We start from the raw sequence: 19350 nt of genomic DNA, 5'->3' as shown, positions 1-19350 counted from the left end.
TCAAGTTAAGTAGTTAATATGTAAAAATTATAAAGGTTAAATATTAAATACATCAAATTTAAAATTTAAAAAATAAACTTTTCGTATAAAATTAAAAAAATACGAATTTGAACTAAAATATACTCTTCATCTATTCTTCTTTGAAGAATTCTTCTAGTCTTCAAAGGTGCAAATTGTCGCATGCTAAAGCAAGTTCCTAAATACCTTGGACGGCCCGGTACCCAGAAGGGCCAGAACTCAAGCGGCCCAACACGAGAGTCGTATCACATACCGTGGACCCTACCGCAGAGTGTCGCCACCCCTCTCCCCTTCACAAGTACTGCTCCGCTTATCGCAGCAGGGCGAGTCCGAGAGATGCAGGCACAAGAAATGGCTTCAGACAGCAGAGGAGATAAGCAAAGTCTCTATCTTTCTCCTCCTCTTTCTTTAAGTTGTGGAAATTAGGGTTCTTACTGCGTATAATCAACTGTAAGTTTGGTTAACAGTATACTTGTGGATTTTGGGGTTTATAGGTTCTGTTAGAAGAGTTGCTGTTGTTGGTGCCGGTGTTAGGTACGTGAATTAACATTTGAACAATTGGTTTTAGCTGGCATTGTTGAATTATCATGAAGCTTTGTTCGTTAATTTTGTATATTTAATTGTTTAAGCTTAATTGTGTTACCAGGAAGACTTGCCAAATTAGGTACTTATTGTTTTTTCCGTGGCTTCCTTTTTGAAAGGATTTTCTCATTGCTTTGGTGAGAAGTAGAATTATAAGTTCTCTTTGAGCACAATGCGGGTTTGATTCAAACTGGAAAAGCAAAATTGATCATAGAAGAAATAATGTCTAAAAATAAATAAAATTTGCAACTTTTCAACAAAGTGCAATTCGAATTTTATTTAAATAAAAATATAAAATTCTTGCTTTTCTATAACATCGACTAAGAGATGTATTTCTGTTTTAGTGACTGTTTATTACCTGAATGAACTGTTTATGGTTTTAATCTCCTTCCTGAAAAGCCTTTTGTAAAGGGTCTTCAAATTCTGGATGCTGCCCTCATTGTTAGCGAGTGTAAAGATTCTAGGCTGAAAAGTGTCGTGGCTGAGTTAGTTTGTAAGCTCAACATTATAATTCTTAAAACACCACGTTAATTGGTGTTTTCTTATGTCTTGGAGCTTATGGATTTTTGTGTTGGTTTGAAGTATTACTCTTACGGGCAAGGATGCCCAGCCCAAGTAAGACTTAGTGTCTTATTTGGAAATCCAATCCTTCATACGTTATGTGGTACGTTTCAGTGGAAAGGAATAATAGAGCTTTTGAAATATAGAAAAGCATATTTATCGTCTTTAAGGGAACAGTCTCACCTCTCTCTTTTTTTGGTAAGAGAGGATTGGCCCCTCCCCAGAGTCTTTTACCCTTTTTATTCTTAAACTTTCTTTGTATGTAATATTTCAGGTTCTTTTGTGCAGTGTTCGCCCCTGTAGCAATATGTGCATTTATTTATTAACATGTACAGTGTTGAAATAGAATTGTCCTTTTCTTGAATCTCTTTTTTAGTTCTCCCATATCATCCATGCTGTACAAATCTCTGTCTTAGTGCACATATTAATATATTTAAAAAGTGATTTTTGTTTCTGAAATAGATATCAATTTTATGTGATTTTTATTTTCAAGTGGCCTTGCAGCAGCATACAAGTTGAAATTACACGGCTTGAATGTCACAGTATTTGAAGCCGAAGGAAGAGCTGGAGGGAAGTTGAAAAGCAAATCACAAGATGGTCTAATATGGGATGAGGGGGCGAATACTATGGTAAAACTCAATTTAAGAAAATATAAAACCACCTTTATTTTCTGGATAAATCTCATGATTCTGCTTTGAATTTTAGCACGCTGCTTACATTAGGAAATTTATCTCTTGCTGATCTTGTGCAGACAGAGGTTGAGACCGAGGTTAAATATTTGATCGATAATCTTGGGCTTCGTGGAAAGCAACAATTGGTAAGATTTTCTACCTTTATTTTCTAAACCTGTGATATTGTTTGGAATTATTGATTGAGACTGCAGAAGATTTTTATGTTTGAATTTTCATTTATTACCTTAAGGTGACATAAATATTGTCACTGAAAAGTTCTCTTTTGGACTAATCTTGTTGCAGCCAATTTCACAGAAGAAACGATATATTGCAAGAGATGGAGTGCCTATACTGGTATCTTCTGTTTGTTTATCATGCAATAGTATGAGGCTGTGTCATCAACTATCTTTTTTCCCTTATGCACTTGGGCATTTGTAGTTTTTACCTTACCATTGTTCAATATGTCAGATACCTTTGAATCCCATTGCACTTGTCAGAAGCAGTTTTCTCTCTGCACAATCTAAGGTATATTACTGTTGATCCTCTACATGCTTGAAGCATGTCTCATGAACTATTTTTTTTTTTTTTCAAATTTATTTTTCTGCTATTACATTTGTTTCTCACCCCTTACAAACGTAATATACGAAGTAAGCTCCTGTAAGTGTGCTACAGTGTGCATGGTATATGCATGACGATGCAGTAGCTAATGATGATTAGAGCAACTCCATGGGGGAGTGCCATTTTGGGGTGCTAAATCACTCATTTGCAATTTTGAACAGTGTTATGGCATCCCTGAATTATAAATCTGCTCCAATGGCAGGTGCCAAAATAGGGGTGTCATTTTAATATTTTTTATTAAAAAATGTAATTAAACTTAGCGATTATATTTTAACGGGTCCAGTTTTCATAACAATCGTAATTTGATGAATATATTTTTATAGTCAAAATTACAAATTTCAAAATTCAACCATTGAAACTTAAACTTAATATATAACAATCAAACTGAATACATAGTTTTTCATGAATAATAGCAACATAATAAATAATGACTAAAAAGTAAAATCCAGCCTTTTCATAATCTCTATCTTTAGGTTATTCCAATATGTTGCAGAAATTGGGTCCATGCCAGTAATGTCAGTTTTCATGATTTTCATTTCATTATGCCCTTCTTCAACTTCTACCTACCTTTTTTAAACTTCTAACTGCATTTCTTCAATTTTTAATTGTTTACGATGTTGCTCCAATGCTATCTCCTATTGAGCAAACATTTTCTCATGCCACTCAACTTTTTGTCATTCTACTTTCATTCTTTGATTCCAGTGGTGATGATCTAGTATATATTCAGCCCTGGTTTGCTTCTCTTTATTTTTAAGTTGTTTCTTCGAAGCCTTTTTTCCCAATGGCCTATCGAGGTTGGGTGTCGACGAGAGTTCAGTGCCATCCCCTAAATGTGGAGTTGAATAGCAAGATTCAACATGATTTGATTCAGCTGGACTACCAGTTGAATGGGTTTTTGCTTTCTTATTGCTGGTGAGATTATTAGTCCATTTCCGCTCCATTTTCAATATATTCCAACAATGCTTGTATTGAGATGGTCTTCCAATGATCTTAGCAAACATTTCTTTTGCTTCATCAACTTGAAAAATATATGAAATCATTCAGTCAATAGTTCAAATATCAAATCATAGTAGTGTTTATCTAAAAAATCTCTATCATTACATTATTTTGCTCGGTGTGTCCACTTTGTCGTAGTCTTTCAATTTGACTATAAAAACCGACAAATTTTCCACATTTTGCATTTATATCAGTCAAACGGCTTTTAATAGAAACTTACGAGCGCTTTTCTTGATTGCCTCCATGAAGTTCTACGTATTTCAATATTCTATGCTAGAAAGCACCTCCTTGTTGTTTATTCCCAGTAATTACATCTTTACTCGTGTTAAGCCAAGCATGCACAATTAATTTATCTTCTTATTGAGAGAAGTTCTTTGTTCTTTGCGATTTTCTCACTTTTGGAACGACTTCATTTTGTGCTGGTGCCAATATTGCGGGATTGGTCTACATAGCATCATCATATAAATCGGTGTTGCTCATAAGCAAATCAGTGAAAGAACCATCAAATTGTGAATCCATCTACAAAAAAAACAAAAAGTATAATCAATTTAAAGAATGAGCATAAAATAATCAATTAAAAAATAAATAAAATCACCCTTAATTAAAAAAATAAAAAAATCAAAAATTAAATCAAATTAAAAAATTCAAATTAAATTACAAAAATTAATATTTATAGGCACCTATTTAAATTCTAACAATTAACTAAAATAAAAATATTTATTTTAAATAAAAATCAATTATATATATATACCCTGCTTCTAGAAAGTTCCCCTTTCACTTCTGCGCCTTTATCTCTGTGCTTTCTTCCCCTCGACGGCTCGCCCCCCCTTGCCCTCGCTCGGTCGTTCCTCGTGGCTTGCCCTCGTCGATCACCGCCTCGCTCTCGCTTGCTGCCTCTCTAGACTCTTCTCACTCCATCGCTAGCTGCCTCGGCCTCAGCCTCACCCTTGCCGACTTGCCTCTCCGCTCCTCCGTCGCTCGCTGGTTGATCATTGCCTCTTTGGCTCTCTCTCACTCCATTGCTCACCTCGCCTAAAAACCCCTGTTTCAGGTAATATATGTATTTATAGAAGTTGAAATATAGCCATTGGATTTTACTGTTGGAAATGCCACCTCTCCCTTTTTCTCTATTCAGAGGTTAGAAAAATGGTACTACAAGAAGATTATTGCCATTTGCAACCCTAGATGCCACCCCCGTTGGAGTGAAATTTTTTTAATCTGGGGTGCCATTTCGGCAGTTATAGGGTTGGCACCCCGAATGGCAACTCTCTTTGGAGTTGCTCTTAAATTAAAGAACATACCTGCCATAGTTTCATGGTTATCATTGACGAAGTGGTTTCCAAAACTGTCTAATTCTAGGGACTATTTTATACTTCCAATTGACCTTATTATTCAGTTGGGCAGGCTGGCCCATGTGGGCCTCCAGATGTTGCCAAGTTGCATCCTGTGCAAAGTCATAACCCCCTCCCCCATTCCACCCCCCCTTGAATACGCGATTCCTCTTTTCCAACTCAAGCATTGTACTATGGTAGATGGGCCCCATGGAATTGTGTTTATTTGACATGGGCTTGGACCTAAGTCAATTTCCTTTGTTGTGTCCTTTACTTTTTTTTGCTTCTTTTAAGAGGTGATATAATCATGTAAAACCCTTATCACCATTATAATATAGTTCATCTTGCTGGAGAATTATCTAGGAATCATCGATATTTGTTGCACGTCTAGAAATTTTGGCATGTTGGTGGATAACTATCTAGGAATTTGCTCATGTAGGTACTAGGCATAGCATGCAAAATTTTCTTCCCACTGTAACATTTGCAATTACTTGCCTTTTCTATTCATATTCCATCTGCACATATCTTGGTAAGTATAATCGGTGGGAATACATGCCTTCTAGTTTCACCATATTTAGCAATATGCAGTTTATAGGAATAGTTTTGCAAGCAACAAGAAAGTTTGTTCAGTCAGATTATCCACCTTGACCACATAACTGGCTGGTCTTTAAGTTTTAATGTTTCTTGGAATCAAGGTCTTTTGGCAACTATAGATATTTGATCTTTTTGAAGAACTTGGTGGTGTTACCACATGGAGTTATCAAGTCTTGACTGTTTCTTAAAACTGATGGCAACTTCATGCTTACAATTCCTGAATTTTGTATTTATTACTGGGAATTCTTAGGCAACATTTTTGGTATGAGAGAAATATTGCTTGAATGATTCTTGGTTATTATTTCTTCCTTACCATGTCCTTTGAGTGAAAAAATAAGTAAAAAAGTATTATCAGAGTCTCAGACTGTAGAATTCCAGCTATGCATCACAATGTCCTACATGCTTTCTAACTACTAGTGTCGAGAATGAAGAATGGGCTGCTGAATATTATCATCTTATCTGGAAGAAGAGTCTATCAACTTTGGAGTTATCTTCTTATTTATCTGTTCATATATGTTGTTTATCTTATGAATTAATCTAGTGTATAATCTAGTCCTAAAATTTAGGAGTCCTCATCCTAATATCTAGAAGCTAAAGTCTAGGAGATTTTTTAGGAAATCTTAGCGGATGTTTATGTATATATTGTAATATGTTCTCTCGGATTGAAGTAGTGAAAAAGGAGGAACAAGAAGTTCCAGTTTCTTCATGGTATAAGAGCAGTAAATCTGATCCATTGCGGGCTTGTTTCTGATAAGCCATCATGGCTAACACAGGCGAGATTTCAGCATCTGAAGTATCGTCCGGATTCAGAGGAATGGCCGTTCCAATGTCCAGCATCCCTGAAGGTCCTATTCTTCAGATTACTGGACACAAATTGAATGGCCAAAACTTCATCCAATGGTCACAATTGTTCGTCTGTGGAAGAGGCAAGGAAGATTACCTCACTGGAATTGCAGTACAATCTCAAGAAACCGATCCTACCTACAAGGTTTGGAAGGTAGAAAACAACATGGTCATGTCATGGTTAATAAACGCCATGACGAATGCAATAGGAGAGAACTTCTTGTATTATAAAACCGCAAAAGAGATATGGGATGCAGTTAAGGAGACTTATTCCAATGTCGATAATACGTCGGAGGTGTTCGGAATAAAGAGTGTTTCATGAATTAAGGCAAAGAGATATGTCTGTAACAGACTATTTCAATGCTTTAACTCGCTAATGGCAGCAGCTGGATATTCTTGAAGAAAAATCGTGGAAGTGTTCAGAAGATTCTCAACAATACAAGAAGATTATTGGAAAAGATTGAGTCTACCAATTCCTCCTTGGACTCAACAAAGATTTGGATGATGTGAGGGGAAGAATACTAAGTATTAAGCCACTTCCTAGTGTTAGGGAAGTCTTCTCAGAAGTTCATAGGGACGAAAGCTGAAAGAAACTAATGCTGGGATCACAACACCCTTTTCTCCCAGCTGAAAACTCTGCCATGGTAGCCCAAGGAAATTCCTCCAATCGAGATAAGCAGTAGAAGAACAGACCAGTGTGCGAACACTGTAAGAAAGTTGGGCATACTAAGGACATATGCTGGAAGCTTCATGGCAAACCAGCAAACTAGAAACCAGCCCGAGAGAGAGAAGGACGTGAAAATACTGCTGAATCACAAATAAACGCTGAGGCCAATCCTTTCAGTAAAGAACAACTTGAAGCCATTCAAAAGATACTGTAACAAAATTTTCAAAGTAATGCTACGGGATCTGGTACGCTAGCCTCAAAAGGTAACTTCCTTCATGCCCTAAGTGTCCAACAAGAAAACCCAAAGGCCTGGATAGTTGACTCAGGTGCAACAGATCATATGACAGGAGATATATGTTTATTTAACAAGTATATTCCTTGTCCTGATAGTAAGTATACTGTCTGCATAGCAGATGGAACTCTATCCCAAGTAATAGGCATAGGATTTGTTATGGTTTTAGGGAGCATCAACCTTGAACATGTTCTTTATGTCCCTAATGTTAATTGTAACTTACTTTCAGTAAGCAAACTGACAAAAGAGAGAAACTGTATCACTAAATTCTCTTCCAACTTGTGTGAATTTCAAGAATCGGATTTGGAGAAGAGGATTGGCAGTGCTAAGATGTGTTCAGGACTCTACTTACTTTGAGTTGAAGATGGTCAATCATCACAGTCAGGTCTAAAACCATGTAGTGCACTAAACTCTAGCTTAAATACCCTTAGTCCAGCTATGTTGTGGCACTATCGATTAGGACATCCAAATTTCATGTATCTCAAGAAATTATTTCCATCATTATTCAATAAGAAGGCTGTGCTTTATCAATGTGAGATTTGTCAACTTTCTAAGCATACTCATGCTACATATCCTACTCGTTCTTACAAATCCTCACATCCTTTTTCTATGACACATAGTGATATTTGGGGGCCATCTAGGGTCCACAATATCACCGGTGCTAAGTGGTTTGTTACATTCATCGATGACCACACGAGACTCACTTGGGTGTTCCTAATGAAAGAAAAATCAAAGCTTGGATGTATTTTTGAACTCTTCCACAGCATGATCATGAATCAGTTTCAAACCAAGATTCAAGTGTTCAAAACTGACAATGAACGGGAGTACTTTCATTCCAATCTTAATGCCTACCTATCCAAGCATGGTATTTACCTATCCAAGCACGATATTGTTCACCAAACTTCGTGTGTTGATACTCCACAACAAAATGGAGTTGCCGAAAGAAAAAATAGACACCTTTTGGAAGTCACCAGATCTCTTATGTTGACATCCAACATCCCTAAACATCTTTGGGGTGAAGCAGTCCTCACTGCCACCTACCTTATAAACCAGATGCCTTCCCGTGTGTTGAACTTCAAAACCCCATCTCAAACTCTTCTTCAAACCCACCCTCACACAAAATTACTCTCATCCATTCCTCTGGAAGTATTTGGGTGCACTGCATTTATTCACAATACTCAGCCACAATGCAGCAAACTCGATCTAAAATCTTTTAAGTGCGTCTTTCTTGGCTATTCATCTCATCAAAGGGGTTACAAATGCTATTCTCCAGCCACCAAATTTTTTTCGGAAATCAGCCTTTTTACACCAAAACTGATATTCAGGGGAAGCATCACCCTCATGAGGAATATCAGTTTCTGGATCTTCAACCTACCTTTATAACCCCTCTGTTTCAATCTTCCAGTGATCCTAAGGAATTGATTGTGCATTCAAGGCGTCAGAAAAATCAAGGGAAAGTAGAGAACTGCAACATTCCCACCACTGACCAAGAATCAACTCCAAATTCTGATCCTCCTGAAGTTGATACAGGTAATATACTTTTTGTTCCTACTCCTGAAGCTAACATTGAAACCCAAGTACAGGAGATCTTAGCTGATTTAAACATGCCCATAGCCCTGAGAAAATGGGTCAGATCCTGTACCCGACATCCAATAGCGAAATTTGTCTCATATGACAAATTATCATCCAGTTTTCGTGCATTTTCTACTCAGTTGGACAATGTACAGATTCCAAAGGATATTTATGAAGCTCTCAGGGAACCTAAGTGGAAGATGGCAGTGATGGATGAAATTACAACACTTGAAAAGAATGGCACTTGGGTGATAATTGATCTTTCCAAAGGTAAACAACCAGTTGGTTGCAAGTGGATTTTTATAGTTAAATATAATGCTAATGGAAGTTTAAACTGATTCAAGGCCCGACTAGTTACCAAAGGATTCACCCAATCTTATGGAATAGACTAGAGGAGACATTTGCTCTAGTGGCCAAATTAAATTTAGTTCGAGTTCTACTTACCTTAGTAGCAAACTTGGACTGGCCACTTCACCAACTTGACATCAAGAATGCCTTTTTAAATGGTGACTTGGAAGAAGATGTGTATATGGAAATACCTCCAGGATTTGATAACCGAGGTAAGGATGGGAAAGTATGCAAACTTAGAAAATCGTTATACGGGCTTAAGCAATCTCCAAGAGCATGGTTTGACCGCAATCTCCAAGAGCATGGTTTGACCGGCTCACTAGAGTTCTAAAAAGGTATGAATTCCTCCAATGCCAATTAGATCATAACCTTATTTGTGAAATTTTCAAAGGAAGGGAAAAGAGCTATTATTATTGTGTATGTGGATGATATAATCAACACAGCAGATTACAATGAAGAAATTAGTAATGCAAAGAGGCTGCTAGCAAAGGAATTTGAAGTAAAAGACTTGGGATTCCTAAAGTACTTTCTCGGGATGGAAATAGCTCGATCAAAAAAGGGAATTTCTGTTATCCAAAGGAAATACGTATTAGACTTGTTAAAGAAAACGGGTATGATTGGGTGCAAACCAGTTGAAACTCTAATGGATGCAGCCTGCAAGTTTGATGAAATTCAAGGAGATAGTTTAACAGACAAGGAGAGATACCAACGACTTGTGGGAAAACTTATCTACCTCTCCCATACCCGACCTAACATCGAATTTGCAGTAGGCATGGTAAGTCGAAGCATGAATAATCCAACAAAAGTGCATCTTAAGGCTGTTCATCGAATTCTTCAGTATCTAAAAAGAAATCTAGGAGGGGCTGGTTCCATAAGTGATGTGTTTACTGATGCAGATTGGGCTGGTTCCATAAGTGATCGTTGATCTACAACAGGCTATTGTTCTTATGTTTGAGGAAACCTTGTTACATGGAGGAGCAAAAAACAGTCAGTGGTTACAAGAAGTAATGCTGAAGCAGAATATTGGGCCATGTCTCATGGAATATGTGAAGGAATATGGATTATGAGGTTGCTAAGGGAGCTAAAAATGCAACTCAATATGTCTATGAGATTATTATGTGATAACAAGGCCACAATAAGTATTGCAAAAAATCCGGTCCATCATGATCGAACCAAGCACATAGAATTGTATCGACACTTCATTAAAGAAAAGGTGGAAGCAGGTATAGTGAACTTGACTTATATTCCAACTGTGTCTCAGAGGATATTCTAACAAAGGCATTGCTGAGACAGACCTTTGAGAAATTGAAGTCCAAGCTGGGTATGCTTGATATACACAACCCAGCTTGAGGGGGAGTGTAGAATTCCAGCTATGCGTCACAATGTCCTACATGCTTTCTAACTACTAGTGTCGAGAATGAAGAATGGGTTGCTGAATATTATCATCTTATCTGGAAGAAGAGTCTATCAACTTTGGAGTTATCTTCTTATTTATCTGTTCATATATTTTGTTTATCTTATGAATTAATCTAGTGTATAATCTAGTCCTAAAATTTATGAGTCCTCATCCTAATATCTAGAAGCTAAAGTCTAGGAGATTTTTTAGGAAATCTTAGCGGATGTTTATGTATATATTGTAATCTGTTCTCTCGGATTGAAGTAGTGAAAAAGGAGGAACAAGAAGTTCCAGTTTCTTCACAGACAGTCACTTTTTAGACCCATGAAAATTTAGAACTTGTGATTAAGAAGTCTGTAGAGAGCATCTATTGAGTTCCCAGATGGTGAGGGATTGGCAATGCATCACAATGGCCTGTAAATGTGTTTGTTAATCTATATTTGTAAACCAATAATACATGTGACCATAATTATTGTTGCACCCATGTTATGAGGCATAAATGTCACCTGTTAATTTCTTTGGTGAATGCTTGCAACAGTTCGGTGGGCTGTGTGACCATGAATGCTTACCATTTGAAACAATTTGCAATGGCATGATTAGTGAAAGTAAAATTAAGTTTGACATTTTACAAGTTTATACAGTTATCACCAAAGTTACATACATTTCTGACAGTAATTTTGATCAAAGGAAAAACTTTCTAATTACTATGAATGTGCTGTTATTGAGTCATTTTCCTATTTGCAGTTTCAGATAATGATGGAGCCATTTAAGTGGAAGAAAGCAATTGAGTCTGATACAGAAGAAAGGTGATTGGTCCAATTATGCTATGAAACATAACTTCTTTGCCTTTTACTTGCTGCTGACCTTTATGTCAAAATTCAAAATTTTAAGGGTAAATTCCACCCGGACCCCCTATGGTTTGGGTCATTTTTAAAAGTGGTTCAATATAAGCAATAGATAAATTCACAATTAAAAAGTCACAAGCTAATACACTGTTACAATCTAGAAATGCCAATTCACATCTAATATTAATGAGAAAATATTAAGGAAACTATTCCCAACTTTCAATTCTCAAGTAGGCTCAACCTCAACAAAGTCTATCGCAATGGGACACCCCATGTAGCATACCTAACATGTGCTTTGACCTATCATATATGACATCAAAATTGGACATGTCACATGGAAACGACTTCTGTAACACTGAACAAGTATGCGTATTAGATAGATATATTGGATATGAATATATATCCGCTTTGGAGTATCTATTCTACATAATGTTTCACAGTATATATTTAACTTTTATTTGGATATCTTTTTCGCTGCAGTGTGGGTGGATTCTTTCAACGTCATTTTGGCAAAGAGGTATGAATTGCTTTATTTCACCCTTTGGTGCTCAGTTTCTCTTTGTTTCTCTCTGTGTCATATATGAGAACTTTTTTGGTTTGTGCAATGATATAAACATGCACGCGTTACTAATTATTGAGTTTTATTTGGAAATATTTATGCCTCTTCTGTTTTTCGTCTATTTAAGGTCGTTGACTATCTGGTTGACCCATTTGTTGCTGGAACAAATGCTACAGATCCCGATTCCCTTTCTGTAAGTATATGTTTTTGCATTAGATTGACATGATAAAAAAAACCTAGATCCTTCCCTGTGGGGAGAAAAGGAAACAGGAAAAAGAGAAGGAAAAAAAATGGACTTGATGATAGTATTCCCTGTATGTGACATTGAGCTCAGCAGTGTCATGTTAAAGCTGAACTCATTAAATTCATTTTCACCATGTTGCAGCTGTTGCTTTATAATATTTTTTGATGTGCAGTTGCTGTATCTTTTACTTTTGCTTTATGAGCTAACTACTTCTATAACACTAATTTTGTTTCATTGTTCAAACAGATACGATATACGTTTCCAGACTTGTGGAACATAGAGAAAAAGTAATGTCGCAGTAGATCTTTTCCCATTTTGTAATTCAAAAATTTCTTTTTGTGTTAATTGCTCTTTGCTGCCTGCTCTACGGAAGATTTTTCCCCTTTTGTTTTTTCTATATATTACTTGTCTGTTTATTTTGTCTCTCCTTGATTTTTCTAGTAATTAAGAGACTACCACTACTTTCATTTGTCCTTTTAAACTCCTATAGATCTTGTGAATCGGCATATTCTTTTTTACCTCTTTAAAGTTTAAAATAGATTCTTGCCACTTAACCGAATGGGTTAGAGAACTTGCTTGGATTAGTGTTCTGATTCTTTTTCCTGATTTAGGACAAAATAAGTATAGTATTTTTTTTGGGTAGTAACATCATGGAACTTTTATTTGCAATTTTTGTTTCCAATACCATTTCCTCTAAACATAATTAATAGGAATCCTTTGTCAGTTCTTGGAATAGTTGTCAAAGGTGTCCCTAGGTGTGAGGTGCACAGAGGCACAGCTTTGTGCACCTGTACGTAGCTGAATCCTTGAGTGTCTTTTGATTATCATTTTTCACTTGCTGAATGAGCATAGGACTGAGGTAGATGAAGGTTACCCCACTTCTCAAAAATAAGAATGTGGGTTCAAATCAGATGGCAGGCCCTTAATGCAAATAAAATTAAACGTATATGTTCATCATCATCTGTTATCGGCACTCTTACTCATGGCATTTGGTAACAGAGTTCACATAGATGTGGATGCATATCAGTATATGCTGGGAAAAGATACCTTTTTGTACCAGATGCTAGGTGGAACTGGTTGACCTAAAAACATTTGTTTTGGCCTAGTTGATGCCACCCAGTTGAAACCAACCCTTTCTATCCCTGGATCTTATTTTTCTGGACCATATCTTCTGTAATTAAATGCAATATACATTTTAATTAAATATACATTTAACTATATATATTGAAATTAAATGAAGTCATGAGAAACTTATTCAGATCTTATGTTATAATTTATGGAACTTGTTCGGACATCGTGACTCATTTGATTTCTAAAGTACATGTTTTCTAAAGTTCCAAGCTGCATGCCCTTCCAACATTTGTTTTTCTTTTTTTGCAAAACTCCAAAATTTGTTTTTAGTTGTGAAGAACTTGACCTCAATTTTTACAGGAAATTTATCAGTCTACATGGCTTGATTCCTCAAACATTCCTTAATATTTACTTATCTATGCTAAAAGGTTTGGTTCGATCATAGTCGGAGCAATTCTATCTAAGTTATCTGCCAGAAGGGAAAAGAGTGGTGCACTGAGGAGTTCCTCAACAAATAAAAAGCAGCAGCGCGGTTCTTTTTCTTTTTTGGGTGGAATGCAGGTAAATAACTCTCGAGTCACTTTCCAGACTACATACTAGTGCTGTATGAAGGCCTTGCCTCCATTTGCCTTTTGGGTATATAAAAATAACTTGATACTTGAGTTCAGGAAAAATCTTAAAATTTTATGGCATGTTATCCAGATGTCATGTTATCATTCTATTACTTTAAACATGCAAAAGTCATTGAAAGAAGGTTTCTGGAATTCTTATAAATGGCCAAAAAAGCTATGTGGGGTTTTGATTTAATGCCTCCTAGGTAGAGTTACCCCGTGGTTCCACCTTCTCCGGTTGGCTATATTCTCACATTTAAGTCATCAAGTTCACTGCCCCTCTGTACCAACACATTACAGTTTATGTTACAATGGCTGAAACATCAAATAGAGTGACACCCACCCTTCTCATTGTAATTGGATGTGTTCTCCAAACTCATTAGTTCCTTAATACTATATTTCTTGATTCCCCCCCATCCTATTGCAAAATCTACTTTTTATTTTTTTGCAGCATTTAATTTCTCTCTCCCTTAATAGTATTGACTGTGAAGTAAGCTACAATCTGAAGCAATGATTCTTTATCTAAAGAGAAACGGCATTCAGTCTGTCCTTGCAGAACTCTTGAATTGTAGAACATTCACAAAAAAACAATCCTTGTCAACCAACTAAAAATCCAATTCTTGCAAATTAATTTCAGATACATTATATAACTTTGTGGGCAATAGCTGATATTTGTTATCTGGCCCCATCCTGTTTCTCATTGTAGACACTCACAGATGCTTTGTGCAAACAACTTAGCAAGGATGAACTCAAACTACAATCAAAGGTGCTGGAATTATCATATAGCTGCAGTGGAAACTCTTTATCAGAGAACTGGTCACTTTCTTATGCTCCAATATATACTAACCAATTAGAAGAGCAATCTTTTGATGCAGTAATCATGACGGTGAGTAAGTTCAATGTGTAAGCACAGGTAATGTTTATTTTGTCACAACTCACAACCATTTTGTTACTCTCTTTACTGATACTTCACGGAAACCGGTGTTCTGTCCTCTAAACATAGGACTTGAATGGTACGCAAACCTTTGCTTTAGGATGATATTTTTGCTTTTCATAAAGAAATTGCAGAAAGAACAAGGAGAGGCATTTTATGTTTTCCTCGTCATGCAACTGCTAGGCGTGACTCGATTATAAAGGAGAGTAATTGTATTGACATGGATACTTCAAATATTTGCATACCATGTCCTTAAATTTAGAAATTCAGATGTAGAAGAGATGCAGTTTTTGCACTATGATGACACTAGTTTGAATTCATGCTCCCTCTACTGACCCTTCCCAACACAGACAAATTCATGCATGCATTTTGTTCCTATAATAAATTCTTTATTCTTGTGAACTCAACTTCCTTTCCTGTACATGGAGAGCAATTTGGTTTACTGATGAGGATGTATATATGTTAGGCCCCTCTTGGTAATGTTAAAGAGATGAAGATTACAAAACAAGGAAGACCATTTCTGCTCAACTTTCTCCCTCAGGTATATATCCTGAAGCACACTTATAGACATGATATGCAAGTGCTATTTTTGCTGATATGGAGATTAAAATTTTTAATAAATGTGGAAATACTGTTGACTGGAATGTCAGGACATCCATGGCTGCCCACGTTTGGAAATGAATAGGCATGTGTGATACTTACAAGCCTTTCTGAAAATAAAAATGAGGGCTTCACATTTTGTTTTTTGGCAATGTTGTCTAAGTTTATAGAAGTTTACTGCTTCATAGCAATATGTTGCTTCCATATTGAAAGGGCCATAAACTTCTTGAGATTGGTACCTTTCAGCTTGGTGAATGGCATTAATATTGCTTCCTTGTTGATGATGCAGGTGAATTATGTACCACTTTCTGTAATAATCACCACGTTCAAAAAGGAGGATGTCAGGAGACCCCTTGAGGGATTTGGAGTTCTTGTTCCTACCAAAGAACAAAGAAATGGCTTAAAAACTCTGGGTAAGGATTGTCCATAATTTGATGAGCTTGCATTGCCAATAATGTTTCAAAGGTATTGCTGCTATAAATGTTCTATTGTGCAGGTACTCTCTTCTCTTCTATGATGTTTCCAGATCGTGCCCCCAGTGACTTGTACCTTTATACTACCTTTGTTGGGGGGACTCGAAACAAAGAACTTGCAAAAGCTTCAACGTGTGGTCAACTATATGTTTTACCCCTCATTTTCTCTCAACTGTATTATTGCAAATGAATATAGTTGACTGACTAGTTTGCTGGTTACAGGGAAGAGTTAACACAGATTGTAACTTCTGACCTTAGGCAACTACTGGGAGTAGAGGGAGAACCGACATTCGTGAAGTATGGCAACCCTTTATGGTTTGGAAGTTATTAGTTGTTAGCATTTTAAGATGATCAATGGAGTTTTTATTTTCTTAAACATTGTACGCTTAACTGCAGTCACTTCTATTGGAGTAAAGCTTTTCCCCTGTATGGACGTAACTATGATGCAGTTCTACAAGCAATTGACAAGATGGAACAAGACCTTCCAGGACTTTTTTATGCAGGTAACTTTTTTTTATTTATTTATGCACTTATTTAGTTGTGCTGCCATAACAACAACCGTGTAATGAAATAACTGCTCGAAGTGGTAATCATTTTTGAAAAAATGATATACAGAATTGAGAGAGAAAGAAGAAAGGAAAAGAGAAATTGGAGGAAAAAGAACTAGTCAAGTCTATTAAGCTAGGGTATTTTTACCAAAACACTGTAACTGCTATGTACAAGCTACCTGTGCTAGGTACAAGGTAAAAGTAGTCTATACAGCACACCTAATATGAATTCTTAACAATTTTCAACCTAGCTGACTGAGAGCTTAGCATAGCCTGCAGTTTTAGCAACATTCTATATCTGAAATTATTGATACGGTCTAGAAATAGGCAACGATTTGCCAAAAAGCTCCCTGCTCTTGATATGAAGATGGCTATTCCCATTTTCTTGGAGTAAATGATGATGGACGATTTTTCTTTTTTAATTACTAAAATGATGGGACAATATTGGGAGCAATATCAGTTGTTTTTGTAGGATTTGCTTGGTGCATTAAGCAATAGAATTGTAGGGCATGGCTCGTGTGAAATGTTACACAACTGTTGCTTCTGTTGTGTTATCTTTCTTATATAGCAAAAAATAAATTTGTTAGGTAATCATAGAGGAGGACTGTCTGTTGGCAAAGCAATATCCTCTGGGTGCAGAGCAGCTGATCTTGTAATCTCATGTCTGGAGTCTTCTTCCATGTCCAGGGAGGGCTGAGAACCTAGAAAGGTATATCTTACTGCTATTCATATCAGATTATGCTAATCCTCATTTCCCAATTTCTCCAAGAGACTTAGCCCATTCTGTCTTAAATTTGTTGGTGATCTCTGATGATGGCTGCTTTGGGTTGAACATTCCATCTCAGGAATTGGCTTGCAGATACTGAGAACAGTTGATCTTTTGTGTCAGGGCAGATAGATCCAGGCATGCCATGACCAGGTGATTGCTGTAATATCTAGAGAAGCCTTTACTAGAATGAGCAAACTCTAAAGTAGCAAAATACAAGTATTATCTCTTTAATTACCCATTCCTTCTCTATCCTGAGCCCTAATTGCATCAAATATATTACTACTTCAGCAGCCAACTTTCTTATTGGAATTTCCAACTCCAACTCCAACTCCATTCTTTCAAAATAAGAAAACTTATCAATATAAAAGGCCATCCCCATGGTACGAGGCTCCTCACTTTTCAAGGGTCTTATTTGTAACGCAACCCTCTCCATCCCAGAAGAGCAATTGTAACCTTACTACCAAGACTCGCCTCTAGTATACATGAAAAAACAAGTGTTTTGATTAAGATAAGAGTGCTTTACCTCACATATTAAGGAGGATGAGGGTTTGCAATTGATTGCAAGGCATGAAGAGGCATAGCCAAAACAAAAATGCTATATCACAAATAAATTTGACAAATAATTATCACAAATTGATAAAATTTATAATAATTTTATTCAAAATTAATACTGGTTCATAATTATCATACTATTGTTAATTTTGAATAGTGTTATTATGTATTATTATTAATTCTAAATAAAATTATTATAAATTTTATATGTCATGTCAATCTAAAAAAAGGCTAAAAACATATTTATATCTCTAAATTTTTGTGTTTTTTTCTTGTAGAATCTTAAACTTTTTGTGATTTCAAAGGTGCTTCTAAACTTAGACTAAAAACATATTTATGTTTCTTGAATTTTTACATTTTTTTTTTTTTGTGAAATCTTAAATTTTTCATGGTTTCAAATATATTCTTGAGTTTTCTTGTAATTTTTTTATAATTTGACTTGTCTTGTTAATATGATTTTTTTATAACATTATACTTTTTTAGAGGCGGATTTGGAATCACAAACTTTAGGCCATGTTATTTTTGCTATTTTCAGTTTTTAATTTTTTAAAATAGTTAAAATGTATTTATTTTTATATTTTTAAAAATATATTTTTGAAAACAATGAAAAATTTGTAAAAAAAATTCAAAATATTAAAAAGTCTTTTTATCTATTTTTATTACAAATATGTTTAAAATTTTTAAAATATAAAAAATATTATAAATAAGAAAACGTGTTTTCAGTAATTTTAAAATAGATATTTAAAATATAAAATTAAAAATTAAATCATGAAGAGAATAATTTTTTAGAATTTTAAAAATAAAATAAAATTTAAATATATATTTAAAATCATGAAAAGTTTAAAATTTTATTTTTCACAAAAAGTATGCATAAAAATTTAGAGACAAACATATTTTTTGCCATTTAAAAAAATAATTTTTGAGAGTTGTGGGTAGACGTTGTACTTTCTGACCCAAAATGATGGGTCTTTTGGGGCTCCTTCTGTTTGGTAACACACAAGCTGCTATCAGCCTGGCAGTGGTGGTCCCTATCATTCTCGTCCTTGCCCATAAAAAAGTCAATATTGTCGTCCCACGTAAGGGTACCCTATTGATTTCTAAAACCCTTTATTATAATGATTGTATTTTTAAAAAATTAATTAAAAATATTATTTAGATATTTAATTATAATATTTTAATATGTATTAATATATTATATATTTTTTATAAACATTTTCCATACTTGATCACGTGCCAAGATGCCAAGGCATCCAATGCTCTTCTCTGTCATGTCCTTGTCCGTTTGGAGTTCATATAAAGTTTAATTTTTTAAATCGTAAAAATTCACGAAAACAAGAAGAATAAGATATGAAATAAGAACAAAAAAATGATATTTTTTAGAAAGATAAAAAGTAAAAATATAGAAAAATATGTAAATAAAAAATTATAGAGGTTTTTTATAAATATAAATTTTAATATAAAAATAATTATTTAATTTAAAAATAAATATAAATTTTATAATACACTCAAACAAAAATATAAACATGCATGATGAAATATGATTTATTAATTAAAAATAAATAATAAATTAAAAAATTAAATATAATACAAAATGAAGACCGAATAAAAGATTCAATTTAAGTTCAAAAATTTTGAATTAGAGAGGAGATTTTTTC

General features: G+C 35.1%; 1 protein-coding gene across 2 annotated transcripts; it reads left to right on the top strand.

Moving 5' to 3' along the window:
* The first annotated feature begins 272 nt into the window (after positions 1 to 272).
* Positions 273 to 17438, top strand: LOC127804722 (protoporphyrinogen oxidase, mitochondrial). Of its 2 annotated transcripts, none has more exons than XM_052341681.1 (19): positions 273 to 400; positions 513 to 552; positions 1655 to 1790; positions 1913 to 1978; positions 2136 to 2186; positions 2301 to 2357; positions 11234 to 11295; positions 11815 to 11851; positions 12021 to 12086; positions 12384 to 12424; positions 13637 to 13769; positions 14526 to 14705; positions 15220 to 15294; positions 15643 to 15766; positions 15850 to 15958; positions 16049 to 16123; positions 16223 to 16329; positions 16962 to 17083; positions 17269 to 17438. In XM_052341681.1, the coding sequence occupies exons 1-18, from the start codon at positions 355 to 357 to the stop codon at positions 17069 to 17071; spliced, it is 1515 nt and encodes a 504-aa protein (XP_052197641.1). In that variant the 5' UTR covers positions 273 to 354; the 3' UTR covers positions 17072 to 17083; positions 17269 to 17438. The 2 variants fall into 2 exon arrangements, with proteins under 2 accessions (XP_052197641.1, XP_052197640.1); XM_052341680.1 differs by having other exon boundaries at positions 17220 to 17438.
* The last annotated feature ends 1912 nt before the right edge of the window (positions 17439 to 19350 follow it).

The sequence above is a fragment of the Diospyros lotus genome, chromosome 6 (assembly GCF_014633365.1).
Source record: "Diospyros lotus cultivar Yz01 chromosome 6, ASM1463336v1, whole genome shotgun sequence".
Classification (NCBI taxonomy): domain Eukaryota; kingdom Viridiplantae; phylum Streptophyta; class Magnoliopsida; order Ericales; family Ebenaceae; genus Diospyros; species Diospyros lotus.
The sequence above is the reverse complement of the archived record's forward strand: the minus strand, read 5'-3'. Positions and strand labels throughout refer to the sequence as shown.